The 26,997-nt window shown below is 33.5% G+C and overlaps 1 protein-coding gene across 6 annotated transcripts in view; it reads left to right on the forward strand.

The window, feature by feature from the left end:
• The first annotated feature begins 10,618 nt into the window (after positions 1-10,618).
• Positions 10,619-26,997, forward strand: part of LOC125671946 (uncharacterized) — a 45,193-nt gene continuing 28,814 nt past the window's right edge. For 3 of the 6 annotated variants that reach the window (XR_008797984.1, XR_008797985.1, XM_056147199.1), the window contains exons 1-6: positions 10,636-10,720; positions 17,574-17,646; positions 17,742-17,967; positions 19,574-19,699; positions 20,635-20,716; positions 21,249-21,386. Coding sequence is in view for 4 of the 6 variants with exons in the window: in XM_056147199.1 (XP_056003174.1) it covers positions 17,599-17,646; positions 17,742-17,967; positions 19,574-19,699; positions 20,635-20,716; positions 21,249-21,386 (620 nt within the window). In the remaining 2 variants the exon portion in view is untranslated. Of the gene's footprint in view, positions 10,721-17,573; positions 17,647-17,741; positions 17,968-19,573; positions 19,700-20,634; positions 20,717-21,248; positions 21,387-26,997 lie in introns of all 6 variants that reach the window. The other 3 variants (XM_056147196.1, XM_056147198.1, XM_056147197.1) reach the window with 3 other exon arrangements.

Here is a 26,997-nt window from a genome sequence, read left to right on the forward strand (position 1 = left end):
TATATATATATATATATATATATATATATATAGAGAGAGAGAGAGAGAGAGAGAGAGAGAGAGAGATGTATATGTCATTGTAAATATTATTCCTGAAGGCAGTGAGGCAGATCGCGTGATATATGTACTTATCATGAATAAATGTGCAAGTCTTGGAGCAAGTACCCATAAAAAGTGTTGTTATAATTTTGAATCAGGTTGTAAATATTTTATGTTCGTTTGAGACTGGTCGAATAAGAACAATAAGTGAGGATGTTTGTCATTTTGAGGTGGAAATCCCCAAATTTGTACCGGTACAGTAGAGATTGGGAAATCCCATCAATTTTTATACTTTCGGTTTATTACGACAGGTACGAAAGCCTTGAAATGTCATTTTATCACTTCATTTTGGAAATCATATATGTCATTAATTAAACTCTCCTGTCTTCTATAAATGTATTTTGATTTATAGCAGGACGTTTTTTGAGTCGTTGGTATTAGTATCATATATATTCATTTTAATTGTAAAGTGAGTTATTTTGCAAGTAATTGTATTGATTCAAGAAAGCTTTCGCAAGGGGTCCAGTTTTTTTAAATCATACATCGATTCATCAGATTTTTATCAGACATTATTGTCAACTCCATTTCTTTTTACTATTGGATAATCTATAAATTTCTTTCTTTATGTTGCGAATTGTACTATGATATCTAAATAACCCCATTACACACATCACACATTGTATAGCGGGAGTTTTCTGCGGGTTTAAAATCGGGCGATTTCCTGGTGAATAGTATAATTATGCTAATAAATTTACCGTAATAAATTTTGGCGGACAAGGAAAAGTTATCTCTTTTGCAAACACTGAAGTCGCAATATATGCATATTTGGCGAGAGAAATTTTGGCGGAAAGCTATCTAACCGCTAAGATAACTTGAGCCAAATATATCACCCGTTGAAAGAACCCGCCATACGGTACATAAAGGAAAGAAGAAAAAAATGTTAGCGAAGATTTTCTACTTCATTTCTGACCTTCACCATTTACGTCTATAGGCGGTGACGTTTTGGAAAATTCATGGCTCTTCTCCCAATGAGTTCACTTCAGGGCTTCCGTACGTACACTAGGGGTTTATGTGTCTTTCTATGATGTATAACGTGTATTACTTTCAATGTTCTGCTTGAAGGTGGATGTTCTTACAGGTATGTTAAAAAAATTACATGGTAGAATCGTTAAACAAAAATATATAATATCTAGTTTTTCTTTCGTTTTTGTAAGTTGCAGCGAAAATCGAACGTTCTATATTAAAGAAAAAAAACCCAAATAATAATGAAAAGAATACATTTAATCAATACACTTCCACAACACTCAATTAAACTAAATATGATGAATGGTGAATCTTTTAACATTTTAGACTATATTCATGTTGACATGAGAACAAAAGGTTTGTCTTTTTAAAAATATCACTTTGATTGAATGTACATCAAAAGATTAATTCGCTGAGAAAAAAAAATCACGTAACCGATGTCAGACTACAGAAATTATAAATATTTAACGTTCCCTCTCCTAACTACTTGAATTTAGAGTCTTTATATCGGAATTTTAATCTCATCCCGTAGACAGGTTAATTTCTAGGACATATCGATTTTGATTTACCCTCAAGGTATTTGCTTGCAATTATATCTGTACGGAGCTACATGTATATTTCGGCAAATGGTATATTCCTCATAAAACATCGGCGATTAGAATTAAGGTAAATATCAACATCATATTTTAAACATTTATTTTCTCTAAGATCAAGGACAATCTCTACCCAGAGTTATCGTTCCTTACACTCATACATCTCTAGCCTTGATAGACATTCTGATTTTGATGTACAGAAAATGCTATGCGTGCCATTATGTCTTTATCACAATGACACACAGGTCAGTGGGGTCGGATGTTCTCCTGCTTGAATGTCACTCGAGTGACGATGAAAAAAAGATATTGTTTTAATTCAGAGTTTATAAACTAAAACATGTAATGGAACGCACTCCAGCAAACTAAGATTCTCCGTTGGTAGCAAGGGGCATCTTTTGACTACTAACTCGTATACATACCCACTAGTCATTTGAAAGCAAAAGCGTATGCGTAAAATCATGATAAAAAGTATTAGATGTACATCCGATTAATATACTTCCCTTGAACGCATTAGTATGTAAATATTTTGCAATGTAATGCAGATTTTCTCTCTCTCTCTCTCTCTCTCTCTCTCTCTCTCTCTCTCTCTGTGCTTGTGACTCTGCCAAATTTTCTTGTGATTCTATTTTCTATATTTCATTTGAAATAGGGAAAATGTACAGCCATTCGGCAGTTCGGGTGAAATTTGAAATGAATCGTGAATTAAATATGACGGCTACAACAATCTTCACGAAATGAAAATACATGGACAAATACCTCTTTCTGTTATGTAAAAGTGACACAAAAAATTGAATTGAAGGTATTTTAGCGTCATCATTTCATCATTTAGCTCCCTTCAAAAACCATCGTTAACAATCATTAATGTAACAAAGATGTTAAAGCTTCATTCCAGGATGTTTTCTGGATTGATTGATTATATCTTGTTTAATGTCCCTCTTCAGAATTTTTCGCTCATATGGAGACCTCATGTTTTCTCCATGGAAGAGTAATTGTACATTTTATGTGAAATCTTGTATCACACATACAACCCATTCAACCCCACCGGGATCAGCAGAAATGACATTTTCTTTAGTAATTGTTTGAATATAAAGAGAGTGCAAGTTAACATCAAAAGCAAAATGTGTATACAGAATTCAAAACCAATTATGCCATGGATGTTTCAGAATAAAGTCTACACATAATATATGCAAGTATGAAACTTATTCCTTACATAAATGAATATACATACAAGTATATATGACGCGTAATTTGTTTTCATATCGAATGATTGATGCTCTAAAATACGTATAATCCAGAAACAAGAGGGAGAAGCTCTATCCTATCTATACTTTGTTTTTTGTTGGAACTACTATGCATGTATTGGGACCCCCTCAGACTTTCCGGAGCTGGGGTTTAACCCGGGCCCATTTTCCCAGGGGGAACTTTATACGCGGGGGAGAGGAGTCTATGCTACAACCCCGGTACCTGAATGTTTTGTTTAAATTGGATGCGAATTAACGACAATGAAGTTTATTGATATTTTTCTTTGCTTTTACTACTTCACATGATTTTTAAACAACTACAAATACGGTTTAAATAAAGTGCAAATATCAGCTGACGAGATAACTTGTCGACCGGTAATTCGATACTCAAAAATGGCATGTTACATCGTACTTTAAAACATTCAGATATGATCATTGAAAACGTGGGCGTTAAATAAAATAAAATAAACCATGTGTTCCATTATTTTTCAGCAGACCATCGTGCAATCACGGCGATATTAACCCCACATTATTTATGTCAAATTCAGATTGTATCATTTAAAAAAAAAGACTAATAAAATTTCTCTAGACAAACCGTTAAATTTATACATTCTGCTTTTGATGTACAAAAAATGTTATGCGTGCCATTATTTCTTTATCACAATGACATATAGGTCTGCGGGGTCGGATGTTCTCCTGCTTGAATGTCACTCGAGTGACGATGAAAACGGAGATTTTTTGTTTTGTTTGAAAAGTAGAAGATGTAAGATGTATTAAAAAGGATTGGGTTCCAACAAACTAGGATTCTCCGTTGGTAGCAAGGAACATGTTCTGACTGCTAATACGTATATATACCCACTAGTCATTTGAAAAGAAACACGTATGCGGAAAATCGTGATAAAAAGTATAGTATTTACATGCAACTGATATAATTCCCCTGAACCCATAGGTATAGACATATTTCGCAATGTAATGCAGATTTCTCTCTTTCCGTCTCCCCCTCCCCTCTCACTTTCTCACTCTGTGTGTGCGTGTGTGTGCTCATGACTCTGCCATTCTCTCTTGTAATTCTATTTTTCTGTATTTCATTTGAAATAGGGAAAATGTACAGCCATTCGGCAGTTTGGGTCAAATTTGAAATGAATCGTGAATGTAATATAACGACTTCTTTCAATGATCACAGCAATCTTCACGAAATGAAAAGATCGGTCCTTCTGGACAAATATCCCCTTCCCTGTTACGTAAAAGTGATACAACATATTAAATTGAAGGTATTTTAGCACTATCATATCAATTCATATTTAAATCCATATGCTCCCTTCCAAAACCATCGTTAACATTCACTTGTGTAACAAAGATGTTAAAGTTTGATTCCAGGATGTTTTCTGGATCGATTAATTGATTATATCTTGTTTTATGTCCCTCTTGAAGATTTTTCGCTCATATGGAGACCTCATGTTTTCTCCATGGAAAAGTAATTGTACATTTCATGTGAAATCTTCTATCACACATACAACCCATTCATCTCCACCGGGATCAGCAGAAATGACATTTTCTTTAGTAATCGTTTAAAGATTTAACAGTAAATCGGTGAAATTCGTAACATTCAATTGGGGTTATTCCCCTGATTCTGATATGTGTAATACAACATTTTAAAAAAAAAGTTCCCCTTAAAAATGCTATATTTGTTGATGGCAAACGCTAATGTACAATGTATAAGCAAAATGTGTATACAGAATTCAAAACCAATTATGCCATGGATGTTTCAGAATAAAGTCTACACATAATATATGCAAATATGAAACTTCTTCCTTACATAAATGAATATACATACATGTATATATGACGCGTAATTTGTGTTCATATCGAATGATTGATGTTCTAAAATACGTATAATCCAGAAACAAGAGGGAGAAGCTCTATCCTATTTTTTACTTTGTTTTTTGTTGGAACTACTATGCATGTATTGGGACCCCCTCCCCCTCTCCGGAGATGGGGTGTAACCCGGGCCCGTTTTCCCAGGGCGAACTTTATACGCGGGGGAGAGGAGTCTATGCTACAACACCGGTCCTGAATGTCTTGTTTACATTGGATGCGAATTAACGACAATGAAGTTTATTGATATTTTTCTTTGCTTTTACGACTTTACATGATTTCTTGAACAATTCCAAATGCAGTTTAAATGAAGTGCAAATATCTCAGGTCTGACGAGTTGACGAGATAACTTGTCGATCGGTAATTCGACACTTAAAAATGGCATGTTATATCGTACTTTAAAACATTCAGATATGATCTTTGAAAATGTGGGCGTTAAACTAAAGAAAAGAAAAGAAACCATGTGTTCCGGTTCTGTATTTCCAGCAGACCATCGTGACATCACGACGATATTGACCCCACATTATCTATGTCAAATTCAGATTGTATTATTAAAAAAAAAATCCAACACGTATACATACCCACTAGTCATTTGAAAACAAACACGTATGCGGAATATCGTGATAAAAAGTAATGCAGATCTCTCTCTCTCTCTCTCTCTCTCTCTCTCTCTCTGTGTGTGTGTGTGTGTGTGTGTGTGTGTGTGTGTGTGTGTGCTTGTGACTTTGTCAATCTCTCTTGTAATTCTATTTTTCTGTATTTCATTTAAAATAGGGATAATTTACAGCCATTTTGCAGTTTGGATGAAATTTGAAATGAATCGTGAATTAAATATAACGGCGTTGTTCAATGATCACAACGATCTTCTCGATATGAAAAGGTTGGTCCTTTTGGAAAAATACCTTTTTTCCCTGTTATTTAAAAATGATACAAAATATCAATGTGAAGGTATTTTAGGCAGTATCATTTCAATTCATATTTAAATCCGTATGCTCCCTTCAAAAACCACCCTTAACAATCACTCGTTAACAATATCAAATTATATTATTAACAATAACAAATTTAATTAATAACAATGACAATATTAACAATAACAAATCCCAGATGTACGTGTGCACTTGTCGAAAATACTCTAAGTAGTAGTAAAAATCCCTTTGTTTGCATAATCCATGAAACAAAACCATAAACTCAATTTGTATTCCAACAGTACATACCATTCCCCAATGTACAGACTGCGACTCAGGGGAAGTATCAAAGTATAATATTTACCCTGCATTGTGCATGAATCCTTATACCGTCTGGTTTACAGGTCAGAGTATTGCAGATTTATAAATCAGGAAATCATTTAAGTACATAAATTGTTTATGCTTATATAATTCGCATATACAACATTGTACGAGTGCATGGGATGAGAGAGAGAGAGAGAGAGAGAGAGAGAGAGAGAGAGAGAGAGAGAGAGAGAAATTAAACCGATGATCTTGTAATAATCGCGCTCTTATTAAGACAAATTATATCGTTAATTCAATAAAAGATAACTGTAACTCAATATTGCTCTCATTGATTGATAATACAGTTTTATTTGATTCATTTAAAGCACGCAATAATTAAAAATTAAACATCTTTAAGGTGGATCGATCCTCATGTGACTTATCAATATTAATGGTTGAAAGTGGAAAAAGTGTATAAATTTCCACTCAATATAGTTTAATTTAATCAATAACCAAAGAAAATGCGTATGTTGCCACCTTTTTAAAGATGTTAGGCATACAAAAACAGAACTATATATCAACATAAAAATTCAACAAAATAATGAAAATTTATTAGAACTTGTTGAAATTTCTAATTTTAAGTGTCAACAGTTGAAGAAAACTGCTAATTCAAAAATATATCAAAATTAATTGTGGATATTAGGGAAATCATTGTGTCATAGACATGCTGTAGAGGAAAATTCCAGCATAGGAGTTATTACCCTTGACAACATTTTTAAAAATTATAAATTATTGATTATCTATGGAAAATGAAAACTTTTTCAGTATCAAAAGTTTACCATTTTTTTTTTATTTTATTCAGTGAACAAAATTCCTCTGAAAGATATATTTCTATCATGTGCAAAATTTAATTAAATAAAGGTTTTGCAAAAACCTATGACATCACATGAGGATCGATCGACCTTAAATAATGTTATTTTCAATTACTTTATTTTATGCTAATTTGGCATTCAATATATCTTTTATATATCTATGCCATTTTGCGTTATTACATTCTGCGTTAAACTCGACGCAAATTAATTGTACTACTGCAAAATGTAATAACTGAGTTTATCATATTATGTGTCGTTATCAAGCACATAAAATCAAGGTGAGGGGACAAGAGTGGCTATCCCCCACCTTTAATAACAATATCCATTATTTGTTATTTTGTAATGCAAATAAAATATATATTGGGTGACAACCCCCTCCCCCACTTGACCCCAGCTTAAAAGTTCTGATATAATAGTAGAAGACACACACCACCACCAATTGAGAAAATGAAGATATTATGAGGCACTCATAGTAGAAGACTCTCACCACCCCATCCCACCCCCTACGATTGAAGAAAATGAAGTGTAGGGGAAAATTATTGAGGCAGTCAAAGTAGAAGTCTCGTTAACCCTTCACCCCCACATTAGGACTTTGAACATCGGACAAAACATCTTGGTTTCTTTGGGGATTTTGTTTTATTTTATAGCTGTTTTCGTTCATCTTTTAAATTATTATTCTGAATGGCAAGAAATCTTGAAGAATCCATTTTTCCTTTTTTTTCCCTTCCTGTTGTACTCCCGCCCCCATGAAAAATGACGATACATGTCTGGTTATTGCATGTACATTTTGCTTTGCAACACATGCATGTATACTGATTGTATGGTGTAGAATTACACCCTTTACCAAGTTTTCCTTCATTCACGCAGTGTAAATGGTAAACCAAAATCACAAAACAAAATGCATAAAGACCAAGATATTTTTACGCGTAGGAACTTCATTCACAAATACATAAATACATGTATTCAGAAAAATCGCATACATGCATTGCAGGACTATAGCATATGTGTATTTTAACGTTTTTTGTAATATGCCATAACGATTGCTTTCAGGCTTGAGTGTAATTTATTCATAAATATTTTCATTTCGTAGATCAATGGCCATACCGCTGTGCGTCGAAACTTCAAATTCATAGGTATTCGATAAGATATCGGTAAATTCGAGTTGACGTTTTATTTGATATAATACAATGTCAATATGATAGTGTCAATATACTGTAATGCATTGGTAGGATATGCAAAAGTTAAGAGTAGAAACATTCTCTTTTTTCATTATTAGTATCAATATCTATATGATCACGAAAAAACATTATATAATTTATATCCGGATTAATCTATACCGATTTAGATATCAATAAAAACAAAGCTGCATATTTTGGGGAGGGGGTTATAATGAGTCTGATGAAAATTAAAAGAAGGGGCCCAACATTTGCGTTCAAACTCGATGTACTTCAAAATGAATTCATTTCTGCTCTGATTGAAAGCATGATTCTAAATTCGGGAACGAATCTTACATGTAAAATAATTAATAGGGGATTCATAAATTCGAGCTCCTTTGGAATTTACTGAAATGCAGATATACACCTTTCTTTCAACACAAATTGATATGATCTTTCAAGCACGTATACAGAGGGTTGTGAGGTGGACAGGAAGGCTGCGCTGCTTTCCCCACTTTTTTGACAATTTACTTTTTCCCGTTATTCTCACATAGAAAGTCAATATTTTCTACATGCACAGTTCAAACTAATATATATATATATTTTTAAATTTGTAATGAATTCAATTATAAGCATCAACTCCTGTAAGTTTCCAATATATTGTCAATCACAAATTTTTAAAAAGCTGGACACTTTTAATGCTTGTAAGCTTACATTTATATCAGTGATAAATTTCCTGGGCTGATTATTCTTTGTTTTTGTTTGGAGTTGGTCCATTTTGTTAACTTATTCAAACTTGTTGTTTACATTATCTTTCTCTCAAACTTTGTTCATTTCTTACTTCTTTTACATAGCTTATTTCATTTATTTTTATTTTTTTTAAATTTATTTTTTTGTATTTTTTACTTATTATTATCTTTTATAAATTATGCATGGTTAAAATAGAATCTCTCTGGGTACGAGTTAGCTTTACTATTTGTCAACGTAATTGGGTTAACTTGTTCCACTTGAAATTAATTAAGTTTATTGTTTTTCTTTTCGGACATTTTGGATCAGCTCTTTGGACGAATAAGGCATGTCCTAATTCGCTCCACTTTTAACTTTGATTGGCAAGCCTAAAGACCAAAAACATGTAGTCTGCGTTGTAAATACGTTTGTAGATTAGTGTAGCTGTAGTGCTAGATGTATTTATATGTAGTTTTTGTTATTATGCTCTGTTGATATTAACCACATTATGTAATTCTTTTCGTTTGTCCTGAAGAAGGGACCCTAAAATTTGACAATCTCGTTGTTCGTGTCGTTGGTCATTTTAGTGCTTTGTATATATATATATATATATATATATATATATATATATATATATATATATCCAATAATAAAAGTCAAGAAACACAAAAACTCGAATAACATTTTTATAACTGTCTGAAGAGGCACTAAAGCCGAAAGCGCTAACAGTGAAATGTTATTCGAGTTTTGTGTTTCTTGACTTTTATTATATATATATATATATGTATATATATATATATATATATATATATATATATATATATATATAGAGAGAGAGAGAGAGAGAGAGAGATAGAGAGAGAGAGAGAGAGAGAGATGTATATGTCATTGTAAATATTATTCCTGAAGGCAGTGAGGCAGATCGCGTGATATATGTACTTATCATGAATAAATGTGCAAGTCTTGGAGCAAGTACCCATAAAAAGTGTTGTTATAATTTTGAATCAGGTTGTAAATATTTTATGTTCGTTTGAGACTGGTCGAATAAGAACAATAAGTGAGGATGTTTGTCATTTTGAGGTGGAAATCCCCAAATTTGTACCGGTACAGTAGAGATTGGGAAATCCCATCAATTTTTATACTTTCGGTTTATTACGACAGGTACGAAAGCCTTGAAATGTCATTTTATCACTTCATTTTGGAAATCATATATGTCATTAATTAAACTCTCCTGTCTTCTATAAATGTATTTTGATTTATAGCAGGACGTTTTTTGAGTCGTTGGTATTAGTATCATATATATTCATTTTAATTGTAAAGTGAGTTATTTTGCAAGTAATTGTATTGATTCAAGAAAGCTTTCGCAAGGGGTCCAGTTTTTTTAAATCATACATCGATTCATCAGATTTTTATCAGACATTATTGTCAACTCCATTTCTTTTTACTATTGGATAATCTATAAATTTCTTTCTTTATGTTGCGAATTGTACTATGATATCTAAATAACCCCCATTACACACATCACACATTGTATAGCGGGAGTTTTCTGCGGGTTTAAAATCGGGCGATTTCCTGGTGAATAGTATAATTATGCTAATAAATTTACCGTAATAAATTTTGGCGGACAAGGAAAAGTTATCTCTTTTGCAAACACTGAAGTCGCAATATATGCATATTTGGCGAGAGAAATTTTGGCGGAAAGCTATCTAACCGCTAAGATAACTTGAGCCAAATATATCACCCGTTGAAAGAACCCGCCATACGGTACATAAAGGAAAGAAGAAAAAAATGTTAGCGAAGATTTTCTACTTCATTTCTGACCTTCACCATTTACGTCTATAGGCGGTGACGTTTTGGAAAATTCATGGCTCTTCTCCCAATGAGTTCACTTCAGGGCTTCCGTACGTACACTAGGGGTTTATGTGTCTTTCTATGATGTATAACGTGTATTACTTTCAATGTTCTGCTTGAAGGTGGATGTTCTTACAGGTATGTTAAAAAAATTACATGGTAGAATCGTTAAACAAAAATATATAATATCTAGTTTTTCTTTCGTTTTTGTAAGTTGCAGCGAAAATCGAACGTTCTATATTAAAGAAAAAAAACCCAAATAATAATGAAAAGAATACATTTAATCAATACACTTCCACAACACTCAATTAAACTAAATATGATGAATGGTGAATCTTTTAACATTTTAGACTATATTCATGTTGACATGAGAACAAAAGGTTTGTCTTTTTAAAAATATCACTTTGATTGAATGTACATCAAAAGATTAATTCGCTGAGAAAAAAAAATCACGTAACCGATGTCAGACTACAGAAATTATAAATATTTAACGTTCCCTCTCCTAACTACTTGAATTTAGAGTCTTTATATCGGAATTTTAATCTCATCCCGTAGACAGGTTAATTTCTAGGACATATCGATTTTGATTTACCCTCAAGGTATTTGCTTGCAATTATATCTGTACGGAGCTACATGTATATTTCGGCAAATGGTATATTCCTCATAAAACATCGGCGATTAGAATTAAGGTAAATATCAACATCATATTTTAAACATTTATTTTCTCTAAGATCAAGGACAATCTCTACCCAGAGTTATCGTTCCTTACACTCATACATCTCTAGCCTTGATAGACATTCTGATTTTGATGTACAGAAAATGCTATGCGTGCCATTATGTCTTTATCACAATGACACACAGGTCAGTGGGGTCGGATGTTCTCCTGCTTGAATGTCACTCGAGTGACGATGAAAAAAAGATATTGTTTTAATTCAGAGTTTATAAACTAAAACATGTAATGGAACGCACTCCAGCAAACTAAGATTCTCCGTTGGTAGCAAGGGGCATCTTTTGACTACTAACTCGTATACATACCCACTAGTCATTTGAAAGCAAAAGCGTATGCGTAAAATCATGATAAAAAGTATTAGATGTACATCCGATTAATATACTTCCCTTGAACGCATTAGTATGTAAATATTTTGCAATGTAATGCAGATTTTCTCTCTCTCTCTCTCTCTCTCTCTCTCTCTCTCTCTCTCTCTCTCTGTGCTTGTGACTCTGCCAAATTTTCTTGTGATTCTATTTTCTATATTTCATTTGAAATAGGGAAAATGTACAGCCATTCGGCAGTTCGGGTGAAATTTGAAATGAATCGTGAATTAAATATGACGGCTACAACAATCTTCACGAAATGAAAATACATGGACAAATACCTCTTTCTGTTATGTAAAAGTGACACAAAAAATTGAATTGAAGGTATTTTAGCGTCATCATTTCATCATTTAGCTCCCTTCAAAAACCATCGTTAACAATCATTAATGTAACAAAGATGTTAAAGCTTCATTCCAGGATGTTTTCTGGATTGATTGATTATATCTTGTTTAATGTCCCTCTTCAGAATTTTTCGCTCATATGGAGACCTCATGTTTTCTCCATGGAAGAGTAATTGTACATTTTATGTGAAATCTTGTATCACACATACAACCCATTCAACCCCACCGGGATCAGCAGAAATGACATTTTCTTTAGTAATTGTTTGAATATAAAGAGAGTGCAAGTTAACATCAAAAGCAAAATGTGTATACAGAATTCAAAACCAATTATGCCATGGATGTTTCAGAATAAAGTCTACACATAATATATGCAAGTATGAAACTTATTCCTTACATAAATGAATATACATACAAGTATATATGACGCGTAATTTGTTTTCATATCGAATGATTGATGCTCTAAAATACGTATAATCCAGAAACAAGAGGGAGAAGCTCTATCCTATCTATACTTTGTTTTTTGTTGGAACTACTATGCATGTATTGGGACCCCCTCAGACTTTCCGGAGCTGGGGTTTAACCCGGGCCCATTTTCCCAGGGGGAACTTTATACGCGGGGGAGAGGAGTCTATGCTACAACCCCGGTACCTGAATGTTTTGTTTAAATTGGATGCGAATTAACGACAATGAAGTTTATTGATATTTTTCTTTGCTTTTACTACTTCACATGATTTTTAAACAACTACAAATACGGTTTAAATAAAGTGCAAATATCAGCTGACGAGATAACTTGTCGACCGGTAATTCGATACTCAAAAATGGCATGTTACATCGTACTTTAAAACATTCAGATATGATCATTGAAAACGTGGGCGTTAAATAAAATAAAATAAACCATGTGTTCCATTATTTTTCAGCAGACCATCGTGCAATCACGGCGATATTAACCCCACATTATTTATGTCAAATTCAGATTGTATCATTTAAAAAAAAAGACTAATAAAATTTCTCTAGACAAACCGTTAAATTTATACATTCTGCTTTTGATGTACAAAAAATGTTATGCGTGCCATTATTTCTTTATCACAATGACATATAGGTCTGCGGGGTCGGATGTTCTCCTGCTTGAATGTCACTCGAGTGACGATGAAAACGGAGATTTTTTGTTTTGTTTGAAAAGTAGAAGATGTAAGATGTATTAAAAAGGATTGGGTTCCAACAAACTAGGATTCTCCGTTGGTAGCAAGGAACATGTTCTGACTGCTAATACGTATATATACCCACTAGTCATTTGAAAAGAAACACGTATGCGGAAAATCGTGATAAAAAGTATAGTATTTACATGCAACTGATATAATTCCCCTGAACCCATAGGTATAGACATATTTCGCAATGTAATGCAGATTTCTCTCTTTCCGTCTCCCCCTCCCCTCTCACTTTCTCACTCTGTGTGTGCGTGTGTGTGCTCATGACTCTGCCATTCTCTCTTGTAATTCTATTTTTCTGTATTTCATTTGAAATAGGGAAAATGTACAGCCATTCGGCAGTTTGGGTCAAATTTGAAATGAATCGTGAATGTAATATAACGACTTCTTTCAATGATCACAGCAATCTTCACGAAATGAAAAGATCGGTCCTTCTGGACAAATATCCCCTTCCCTGTTACGTAAAAGTGATACAACATATTAAATTGAAGGTATTTTAGCACTATCATATCAATTCATATTTAAATCCATATGCTCCCTTCCAAAACCATCGTTAACATTCACTTGTGTAACAAAGATGTTAAAGTTTGATTCCAGGATGTTTTCTGGATCGATTAATTGATTATATCTTGTTTTATGTCCCTCTTGAAGATTTTTCGCTCATATGGAGACCTCATGTTTTCTCCATGGAAAAGTAATTGTACATTTCATGTGAAATCTTCTATCACACATACAACCCATTCATCTCCACCGGGATCAGCAGAAATGACATTTTCTTTAGTAATCGTTTAAAGATTTAACAGTAAATCGGTGAAATTCGTAACATTCAATTGGGGTTATTCCCCTGATTCTGATATGTGTAATACAACATTTTAAAAAAAAAGTTCCCCTTAAAAATGCTATATTTGTTGATGGCAAACGCTAATGTACAATGTATAAGCAAAATGTGTATACAGAATTCAAAACCAATTATGCCATGGATGTTTCAGAATAAAGTCTACACATAATATATGCAAATATGAAACTTCTTCCTTACATAAATGAATATACATACATGTATATATGACGCGTAATTTGTGTTCATATCGAATGATTGATGTTCTAAAATACGTATAATCCAGAAACAAGAGGGAGAAGCTCTATCCTATTTTTTACTTTGTTTTTTGTTGGAACTACTATGCATGTATTGGGACCCCCTCCCCCTCTCCGGAGATGGGGTGTAACCCGGGCCCGTTTTCCCAGGGCGAACTTTATACGCGGGGGAGAGGAGTCTATGCTACAACACCGGTCCTGAATGTCTTGTTTACATTGGATGCGAATTAACGACAATGAAGTTTATTGATATTTTTCTTTGCTTTTACGACTTTACATGATTTCTTGAACAACTCCAAATGCAGTTTAAATGAAGTGCAAATATATCAGGTCTGACGAGTTGACGAGATAACTTGTCGATCGGTAATTCGACACTTAAAAATGGCATGTTATATCGTACTTTAAAACATTCAGATATGATCTTTGAAAATGTGGGCGTTAAACTAAAGAAAAGAAAAGAAACCATGTGTTCCGGTTCTGTATTTCCAGCAGACCATCGTGACATCACGACGATATTGACCCCACATTATCTATGTCAAATTCAGATTGTATTATTAAAAAAAAAATCCAACACGTATACATACCCACTAGTCATTTGAAAACAAACACGTATGCGGAATATCGTGATAAAAAGTAATGCAGATCTCTCTCTCTCTCTCTCTCTCTCTCTCTCTCTCTCTCTCTCTGTGTGTGTGTGTGTGTGTGTGTGTGTGTGTGTGTGTGTGTGCTTGTGACTTTGTCAATCTCTCTTGTAATTCTATTTTTCTGTATTTCATTTAAAATAGGGATAATTTACAGCCATTTTGCAGTTTGGATGAAATTTGAAATGAATCGTGAATTAAATATAACGGCGTTGTTCAATGATCACAACGATCTTCTCGATATGAAAAGGTTGGTCCTTTTGGAAAAATACCTTTTTTCCCTGTTATTTAAAAATGATACAAAATATCAATGTGAAGGTATTTTAGGCAGTATCATTTCAATTCATATTTAAATCCGTATGCTCCCTTCAAAAACCACCCTTAACAATCACTCGTTAACAATATCAAATTATATTATTAACAATAACAAATTTAATTAATAACAATGACAATATTAACAATAACAAATTTAACAAATTGTTAATTGTTAACAAATTCTTCAAATGGAAGAGTAATTGTACATTTCATGTGAAATCTTCTATCACACATTTAACCCATTCATCCCCACTGGGATAAACAGAAATGACATTTTCTTCAGTAATCTATTGAATATTAAGAGAGTGCGAGTTAACAGCAAATAGTTGAAATTCATAACATTCAACTGGGGTTGTTGTTCTGAATCTGATATTTGCAATATAGAATAAAAGTGGTATATTTGTTGATGGTAATTGCTGATGTACAATGTATAAGGAAAAAGTGTATATATGATTAAAAACCAATCATATATGTATTGATGAAAGGTCAAATAATATGACCCATTAAAATTGTATACTTTTTATACCATTTTCCCCTTGAATGAAAGTAATTCAAATTTCAAATTGCCATAACTTTAATATATTTCATACAGAATTTATGGATAAATCATCGTGTTTCAAATTAACCTTTGGAAAACCTTCTAATAAATGAAATACAGTATTGAAACTAGAAATTATTAAATCCACTTTGAATTTACTAAGGATCCCCCCCCAAATAAAATCGAAGCTAGACATTAAACGTTTGATCACATTCTTACATGTTCTAATCCTTTGATTTTGTGTGCATTTGGCAAAAATAGAGTGTAATGAATATTTAAGATTTTTTCATTTGTTCTTCTCAATTGCATTTCAATTACATTCCGTTTTGGCTTATCTCATTGAATGTGAATATATTTATAGAAATAGAAATGATTTGTATAAATATAATAATCATGAGTTCATGATCATCATCATGTTTCATACACCATAAGTATCAAACTTGTATTTTAAAATCCATTTGTTCTAACATGAATCAATTATGTCTACAAGAATTTTTATAACATGGACAAACTAAAGTACATATGGTTATATTTACGAGAAAAGTTTCATCTATAGATTGGTTCCCCTTTTTTAAACAATAGTAATGAATTGTAGTGGAATTGTAAAATCTAACCGTTGAATTGAATTGAAGGATCAATCCTTGCCCCCACCCCCACCCCCACCCCGTCCCTCCAACGATTTAGAGATTTGGGATTCGTTATACTTGTTTGTGTTGCATGTTGTAAAACTTATACGGTACTAATTTTGATGCACCAGATGCGTATTTCGACAAATAATGTCTCTTCAGTGATGCTCAACCGAAATGTTTGAAATCCGAAATAACTATGAAGTTTTGGAGCTAAATATAGCCAAAAACAGCGTGCCAAAAAAGTGGAGCCAAATTCGTCCAAGGATAAGAGCATGTCAAGAATTTTTAGACAACTTTGAAGTTAACTTCCTCTCTTGCTGCCCCCTTTCTTTAAAGAATAACCACGATACTACATGTCTCATTATATTTACACATGCATCATCACATATTTTTATCATGTTTTTATTTCCAGGTGTGTGTTGATTTGTTTTAACTACAGATTACTTTGGAAATTCTGAGTATCAAGTGTATCGTATCGTAACAGAAATAGATACACACACACACACACACACACACACACACACACACACACACACACATATATATATATATATATATATATATATATATATATAATATATATGAAATATATCTTATCCCCTTTCCCCATCCTTCAATTTGATGAAATGCAGACTTCAAAGTGTCTTCTATAAAATTGAAGAAACTAAGTTTTTTTTCTTCTTTTATCCGATATTTGATACAACTTGTTAAACCTCAGCATAATGAAGAATTTGGTACCATACGCTTTATTTGATATGCCGTGTTTGTTTATACTGCTTAGGACTGCATCGATAAGCACGACCTCCCCCTTCGTTCCTTCAACTGACAAGGTAAAGGTTTTGTAGGCCATTGGGATAATATATGGTAATAACCTTGGTTGAGCGTTGCCTTGTGCTTCTCAAGCAGAGGATGGAGAAATAAAATATATATGACAAAGAGAAGGACAGCAAGATACATAGTCAGACAAGCCGACATATCAGAAAAGCTCACTTCTGTCTTTGCATATAATTTATATAAATATATTCAGAGAAATTGGTGGACAAATTGATATAACCTAAAATAATTCAGTACTATAAGTCCTTGAATATTTCACAGAATACACCGTTACACAACACCTTTATGATTACTTTTATAGACTTGGCTACTTTGAAACAGCAAGAATGGTGCGTGGATATGCAGTTTTATCAGCAATGTTCGTTAGCTTTATGGTAAGATATAAAAGTACTTCATTGTTATATATTATGTATGAAATAGTTAGTATTACTGGAAGTGTAATATCAAATAAGTATTTGCTTTATTTTAGTTCCTACAAAATGATGCAAAACTTCCAAAGTTTGTGAATAGGGTATCGAAGTGCCCAGAGCCAGGTGATATCACAAAATGGGAACGCCGGTCTGAAGAACTAGAATGTCACCATCCTCTGCAAGGGGGTTCCAGTCAACAACAATCTCATGTCTATCATTGTCTTCCAAGCAGTTATTTGAATGAAAGTGTGGAATATTGTGGAATTTCAGGCCCAGTAGATGCTGGTATCATTCATTACATAGTTTAAACAATGGATCATATGATGAACTCTTTATTTGATTTTTGCGGTCAATTCCTTTTCTATTCCCCTTTTTCTGTGCATTATTTGGTTAGATAACACATGTATTTTGTTGTGTTGTTGTGTCACGTCGGAATTCAATATCCTGTTAGTCAGTAAGATAGACTTAAACAAACAAAAAATGAAAAAAGACGGGATAATCATTCTTATCTCACCAGTTTAAAGTATGACATGTATTTTATAGATTAGTGATAATGAGACCTGCAAATTAAATCCTATTTTAACAATACATAATGTCAATCAATATCTTTGGACGACATGAAATATAAAACAGATGAATATACTGGTTTGCATTTGGAAGTCGAGACTTTAAAATGACATACACATAAAACAGAAACACCCATATTACTCTCCCATTACCTTTTATCTAGTGACAATACTCATTTTCTTTCACATGTTTCTTGTGGGGAGTCAGGTTAGAATAGGTCATTAGTACTCCTAGCTGGTTGTCAGAGGCGACTAAATGTGACAACAACCGTGTTGGTCCTATTCTGAATTACGTTTTCTTTATAGGATTTATGAAGTTGATCACTGTTCTTGATTTTTACCTTTTTACGTATAGAAGCTTAATAACTTCATTCCGTTGCACGTTCTTGTGGCCATGTAACCACTAGAATAGTCTCTATTAGATTAATGAAAGTTTAGAAATGTAAAGAGCCATGACTTTTAGGAGGAACATGTCAAATTCCACGCTGGTAGGACTAAGCGTATGTTGTACTCACTTTCAATAGCAAATCGACCAAGTCTTATTTTAATAAGCATTTTATTTCAAAGTCAAAGGATAATCTCGCCTAGTTATCAAGTTGAGGAATATGCAGGGATGGGGGCTAGCTTCCGGAGTGTTAGCATTTGCTTTTATTGTTAAGGAGATTCATTCAGATGAGACATTCAAAATCAGAGGTTCTCTTGTTTTATATAAGAAATGCCCTAGAAAAATAGCATATGGGTATACACAATTCGTGGGGTTTTACGTGCGGCTTGTATTGCCTCAATATGGCTGGACGGGTCTCTAAGTTGTTTTATAGTACAGATATTGATATGTTATTGCGCTCTTGATCATTGTTTTGATTTGAGTAAACTTTAATTTGTTCTATGTCAGGAAACGTTCATGTAAATGTTAACTTTTCTGGCCTTGTGGCTCTTCTCTTTTCTTGATGATACCCCCTTTAAAGGAAGTACAGCCCTTTATTTGTACAAATTGTAATCCCCTTTATCTAAGTTTGATTGAAATTGGCCCAGTAGTTCTAAAGGACATTAGAATATCAAAAATGTACAAGCAGGCGGACAGACAAACGACAGACAAATGGTGAGCAACTTAGCTTACTAAACCTACTAAACAAACACCACCACTACGGCCATGAGTACTATGCAAATGTTTATAGATTTTTGTCACTTCATCATCAGTTGATGACGTCTGAATATGAGTGAAAAAATTTGAGGGGCGTAAGTTATGATTATAAGAAAATAGATGAAAAAGTGCCAGGTAAAAACTAAACAGTATTTTACCAATATCAAACTATCATTATTGCCAGGTAATTGTCCGGTGTACAAGTATGCTAACACTAATGGTCGGAACAAAGCTGTCAGTTACAGACAATGCAGACATTTTACAACAGGATGTCCAGATGAGTTCTATCACTCTAAAGAAGTGTACAAATGTAGGTAATATCTCGGTTAACTTTAACACAAGGCATGCTGTATAATAAGCATAAAAAACGTATGTTATAATGTACTAAAGACTAATTGAAGATTGTTTGCGAAAAGATAAATTTGGACACCATCTTTCCGTTTAAAGTTTGATATTCGTCTTGTAAAGAATTTGGAATAAATTGACGTTTTGTCTTTGGATAAAAAGTGTCACATGATTGTCAACTATTTGTTTTAGACGGCAAGTAGCAATTAAAACTTAGACGACAACATGGCGTCTGAAACATCTTTTGAATTGTGTTTCTTTATAATTAAACATATTGGTTCTAAAAAAAACTAACAACAAAATTTTATTAGGTTTGTTACTGACTGTCTACAGAAAATGTTTGAGGTTGTTACAGTCCATCGCCTTCTACGAACTTGAAAAATCAAACAAATTTCTGTAGACAGTCAGTAACAAACCTTATAACGATCTAGTTCGTCAATACAACCTCGCATTGGGTCAAATGCTGTCTGACGTGTTTCATACCGATTGTTAAGCCGTTCCTGGCACACTGATTTTAACTGCGGATAACTCCGTTTACCTGATCAGGATATAGGGCTCACGGCGGGTGTGACCGGTCGACAGGGGATGCTTACTCCTCCTAGGCACCTGATCCCCCCTCTGGTGTGTACAGGGGTTCGTGTTTGCCCAACTATCTATTTTGTATTGCTTATAGGAGTTATGAGATTGATCACTGTTCGTTATTTTCACCTTGCATAAGTAACAACAGTCGTCAATCTTGTTAAAAAATTTCTCCGATGACAGAGCAAGTCTAATCCGAGGCAAAATAATTTACGTAGATCATAATTCGTCTTTGTCATATTTTAGAATTTGATTAACTATTTAAAGACTGGGGGCATTTTTCACATCGTCGTGTATGCTAATGTTTTATTCCTATTTCAGATCCTTCTTGTCTGAATCTGAATGAAGTCTCCAAATGTTATCTTAACGACATTGCTTGTCCAACGAAAGACAACGTTTCCATGTGAGTGGTTGAAAAATACACTTATAATGATATGGACCAATGCTATTTTTCTAAGAGTATTAATGTATCATCCCCAAACTCAGAATTGATATTCCTATTGTATGAGAACAATGCAAAGTCAAATACTTAGGCTATTTCATAATTACACGGATGGAGGAATTATGAAAGCTTCGATATTACCTCTTATTATACCCACATTTTCTAACGAAAGTCCGGGTATATTATTGTTACCATGGTCCATCTGTCCGTCCGTCTGTCTGTCACATTGTCTTCTTAAACTAATCTTTCATTTTAACAGTTACCAATTAATGTTTTGAAATATGATAGATAGATCCTTGTAGATATACAACAAAAGTTCCACATTTTCCATCTAACCCTGGGGAAAATGGGGGTCAAAACATGTTATTATTCAAAACAAACCTAGTTTTCCAGAATTCCTCAAACAGTTTACAGAATAGTCGATTCATCTTTTGGAAGATGATTGATGGTGTCTTGTAGATGTGCAACGATATTTAAGTATTTTCATTTTCAGCCTGGGAGCAAATGAGTATCAAAAACGACGTTTTCCACGAAGACCTGGTTCCCAAAACTCCTCTTACAACTTACACACTAGCCAAATTATCTATTGGAAGATGGTTGGTGGTGTCTTTTCGATGCGCCATAAGATTACGTAAATTTCGTTTTCACGTCTTGGTGTAATTGGGGGCTGAGAATCGAGATGATTTGTTAAATAGAAAAAAACATGGTTACCAGAACTCCTCTAACATTGTATGCATCGTGTGGGAAATGATTGGTGGTGTCCTGTAGATGTGCAGCAAGTTCTCAGATTTCCCCCCACCTCCCTGAGGGGTGAAGGGGATGGATAAAATGGTGGGTGCTTAACGCATAGTGTCAAGGGCAGCAACACTATATCTGCTTTAAAGATTGGGATCTCAACCATTTTAAAAGTTTTCAATATTTACAAAAAATTATGACCACAGGACACGTGCCCATCATAATGAATGCAATAAATACATCTTGATATGTGCAGCAGGAATATATATGTCAACAATGATGATATTATGCTATATGGTAGCTATTGTGACTTCATGACTTCTTTTATACTTATACAAGTAAGACGGAGAGAATATTTGAAGACGAACAGTTGTATGTGGGCATTGCTTGTATTATGACAACATCTAGTTTTTATCTAATCAATAAACCTAATCTCAGTGGATATTTGATTCGGCTTGATATTTGGACTGACGTGTTCACCGAATCTAGAATCATGTGTGGAAATTTACACTCAACTTCTAGCAATGAATGTGCACATCGGTGTCACCCCCGTTCCCTTCAAATAAGTGATTTGACTGTTAAAAGAAATTTCTACCGAACATGAAAAAAAGAAGACAAGACATCTTTATTTCATTAAAACTGAATATGCGAGTTTAGTATGCTTTTCTGTAGTTTATCCTACCTCAATAATAAGTAAGCATTGGTTTTAAATGTTTTCACCACTTTCGAAAAAAGGCCCACAAAACATGTGTAAAAAGAAATGTGATTTTTTATTAAGAATAATTATTTACAGTAAAGCATATTTAATAAATTTTACTGGTGGGTCTCCAAATGGATTTCAACTTTAAATTGACATAGTTAATGTAATAAACATTTTAGTACAAAGGGGGCATGGTTTTCTTAGACTATGAAAGAAACTGTGAAACGTACAGTGAAATTAAAATGTATGCGCCTAAAATGTTGCATTACATCAACCTAAGACATGTATGCTTTAGAGAGGGAGGTCAAAGTCCGTGATTCAGTATCTTAAGAGATAATCTAAAAAGGCTTTGAACATATATACATGTACTCTGAAGAGTTAAATCGCTATGATTCATATAATACACCTTATATAATATTGAAGCTGTTTACTGCTACATCCGGATGTACGACTACTGGTCCTAAACGAATATAGTCAATGTTGAACTTACTTGCTTTGTACCTTTATGAAACCGTTTTGAAATATCATATATGAAATAACATAAAATAAGATCGTGATATGGTAAGTTAAGAAATATGAAATAATCTAATACATGTATTTCATTTTACTCCTTCTTGAAACGCATACATGCTAAGCGCAGGGCTACTGAGCACTCGTGTGTACATCAGTGTGGGCTCATTCAGATCCTCCATTTATCAGCTCACCGGAGCAGAAAGGTAAAGTGAGTTTTCTGATCGCCTGTTGTCCGTCGTCTGTCTGTAAACTTTTCATACTTTCGACGTCTTCTCCAGAACCACTGGGCCAATTTTAACCAAACTTGGTACAAATCAACCTTGGGTGTGTTCAATTGAAGGACCATGGCTCCCTCAAATGGGAAATACTCACAAAAATGCAGAATGGGGGGGGGGGGGGTATTTAAAATTATTCTCAAGAACGACTGAGCTAGAAAATGTGAGACATGTTAGCTTCTAGACATAGTGAAGATTCAAGTTTGTTAAAATCATGACCCCCGGGGCTAGGATGGGGCCACAATAGGGAATCAATTTTTAACATGCAAATGTCTAGGCAAATCTTTAAATTCTTTAAAGATTATCTCCCTCATGCATAGCTCTTATCCTTGGACGAATTTGGCTCCACTTTTTTGGCACGCTGTTTTTGGCTATATTTAGCTCTAAAACTTTATAGTTATTTCGGATTTCAAACATTTCGGTTGAGCATCACTGAAGAGACATTATTTGTCGAAATACGCATCTGGTGCATCAAAATTGGTACATTAATGGGATATGATGCTGAAATGAAAGTAATTAGATTTTTCTGAAAATCATTTTATCATAGAAAGAGGTGTCTCCTGTTTGAAAAATGACAATTTTTATATATGTAAATGAGTTCGTTTCCATGGAAACAACCCCTGAACCTAACAATGTTGAAAAAACACAAAAGGCCAAAATTTAGCACTAGTAAATCCAAAAATATGTACAACAAACAAATAGGTTGTAATATGGTCATATTTAATGGTCACCATACAAACAGTCTATGTGCAGACACTATGATGTGAAAATATTATCCACGTAACGCAAAAACAAATTGCCCAAAATTCAGTCCGAATTTCCTCAGCGCCTCTAAAAAATATCTTTTTGAGGATAGAGTTTTCTAGAAAAATGGTCTAAAACATTTACTGAATGTAATTAGATTTTAATTATTTTACTATGATTTAAAGATGGCATCCATAGCTACAGGACAAACTAAAAATATTGGCATATCAATGAATTGGATAAAAAGATATGATGAACCGAAGGTCATTTGAGGTCATTGAAAATTGTTACAAATAAATCGGACTGACTTTTTTCCTTTCTCTAAAACACCCTTTTTTTAAAACATCAAACACAACGTTTAAATCTAATGTTCTTAAAAGTGGTTAATTTGTGAAAATATTTTAGTTGGTATGAAAGCGATTTGAATTTGGAAAGAAAACAGTCTGAATGTCCTCTGTCTTTTTTAAAATTTTGCATTTTGAGTCTAAATTGCTCATATAAACACCCCCCCCCCCCCCAAAAAAAATCATATTCTGTATGAATGTATATAGAATTTTTGAAATTTCATATAAAGAATGCATAAAGGTACCAAACCAAACAACATAAAACCACTTAAAAGCATATTAAAATAATTTCACCTACCAACCTAAATGTTCTGATCTCACTAAAACACTTTAGTGAATCTTTAACCACAATAATGAAATGTTTGGCTCGAATTGTTTTGAACACAGCCTTATTTTGCTTTGAAAAAAAAATAATTCAAACAAGTAGCAATCTGACATCTGATATTGATACCGTAATTGCGCATTAGTAATTAATAATCTAAGATAGTCTTGTGTCATTAGTTGTAATTGAATCAGATCATGTAATTCATTATAGTAAAAGTGTAAACTGTGAAAAATACAATAAAATTGACATGAATCAACGGATGTTGGACACATACTAATTAGATCATTAATGATTCAACTAGATACTCACGTAAAGAAATTACGTATCGCAGATCTACATTATGTACCTCTCTAAACTGGAAATATTGTTTTAGATATATGTGTAAATTATTTGATTGCTATTGATTCTAACTATTCTAAAGTTTCAATTTATATTCTGATGAAACCTATGAATGTTTTGAAAAGGGAGCAGGTGTAACAAAACATTTTCATAAAACTATTAATGAAAATTGAAGAAAACGAACAGTGAACAATCTCATAGCTCCTATAAGGAATACAAAATAAAGAGTTGGACAAACCGGATCCCTGGACTTACCAGAAGTGAGATCAGATTTCTAGGGGGATGTGGGTGGGTGGGGTGGGGTGGGGTGGGGTGTTAGTGCTTCATGTCCTCTAGATCCCCTACTTTATTATCTTAAAAATATTTACAAGAATTATAATCAAATATTTGGTTTTCTTTCTACGTAATCTGGGGAGGGAATGGGATTGGGTCTATTTGAATATGGAATGTGCGTAACTTATATGCCCGTTTCAAAGTAGAAGAGAGGCAGTCAAGAACACTCCTTTAAGTCAAGCCTCCCCCCCCCCCCCGATCTGCAAATGAAAATTAGATGGGTAAAATACATTTACTATGTTATGTTTTAAGTATACAATCATTATTTGATGAGAGCAGCTACAGGATGATAAAGGAAGTTTGATTTCGCCTATGCCGCATTTTCTCCGTTTTATGACATCTAGGTGTTTCGACACGTACCGACTGATCTAATTTCAAATCCAAACATTTAACAATATATAATTTTGATTCAAATAAGCAATTAAACTTACATATATTTTAATTATTTTTGCAAAAAATGCATGCATGCACACCTCATTTGGACTTCATTTTCTCTGATGAGTAAATCCATCGGTAATTAAATTCCGCCATGCATATCCAGAAATCAGTGCTAAATAATACATAGCCTGCTTTGTATATCTCTACTTACATGTATCATAGATGAACCAATGAATTGCATTAAATAATTCACAAGACGCAGACACAGTATATACATGTAACGGTAGAGGTATACACGTGAGCGGTACCACATGTACCTATGTGCCGACAAATTGTTTTGTCCTCGGGTAAATATATTTTCCAATTATTTTTATTATCTACGAAATCTCGGAATATAATACAAAATATCTATTATTACTCTGGCATGATAAAAATTTTGCAGAATTTTTTAGCCCCAAGTTTATTGTCGTTTAATTTGGCTAAATGTACTTTTAAAATTGTGCAGAGATTCTGTTCGACGTATTGCGACTCCGTCTTTCATTTCTATTTTGAGTCTATTTTGAACAGAATACACAGGTCTAGAAATATATAATAACATGTGGTACCACGACATCTGTTAAACTCTATTTGCTGTCAACGTAGACAACGTAAATATGGCGTCAAAAATCACGCGCTTATGTCGTTACCTCATATTTCCTAAAAACACGTCATAACGGCATTCATACAAAATTATTTAATCAAAATAAGGCCCCAACTGTTATGATTTATGCTTTTGTATTTCGAAAATATTACTTTAGTCAAAGTCATAATCAATATATGTCACGACAATCATGACCTACGTACGTTAGTTCGAGTTGCGCAGTGACTTCAAAAACGTCACAATCATATCCCCTTAAGAACCATTTTAACGTAAGAGTGCATATTTATCTGAGAATTTCCTGGTATAACGTAGGTATAAGTTGATTCAGATAATGCCCCCGCGGGGAAGGGTAGGGCTACAATAGGGGATCAAAATTTTACATGCTGATATAAAGGAAAATCATTTTCTCCAGAACTAATAAGCCAAATTCAACCGAATTTTATACAAATCCTTCTTGGGTGAAGGGTATTCAAATCAGTTCTAATGAGGGGACATTTCTCCTTCAAAAGCGAGATAATCATAAAAATGCAACAATAGGATGGGATCATTTAATAATCTTCTCAAGAACCACTGCACCAGAAAAGCTGAAATTTACATGTAAGCTGTTTGATATAGTGGATATTCAAGTTTGTAAAAGCTTGACCCCCAGGGGTAGGATAAAAGTTTTACATGCGAATATATAGGGGAAATCTTTAAAAGTCTCCTTCTCAAGAGTGGATATTCACCTGGTAGCTTCCTGGTATACTGCGGATTCAAGTTTGTTTTAATCATGGTTCCAGGGGGTAAGATGGAGAGTCACAATAGAAGGTCAACGTTTCACATATAAATATATAGGGTGGGGTCATTTAATAATCTTCTCAAGAACCACTGCGAATATACAGAAAAAAATACATTTGCATTAATGAAAGCTTAGTGA

The sequence above is a fragment of the Ostrea edulis genome, chromosome 8, assembly GCF_947568905.1.
Source record: "Ostrea edulis chromosome 8, xbOstEdul1.1, whole genome shotgun sequence".
NCBI lineage: Eukaryota > Metazoa > Mollusca > Bivalvia > Ostreida > Ostreidae > Ostrea > Ostrea edulis.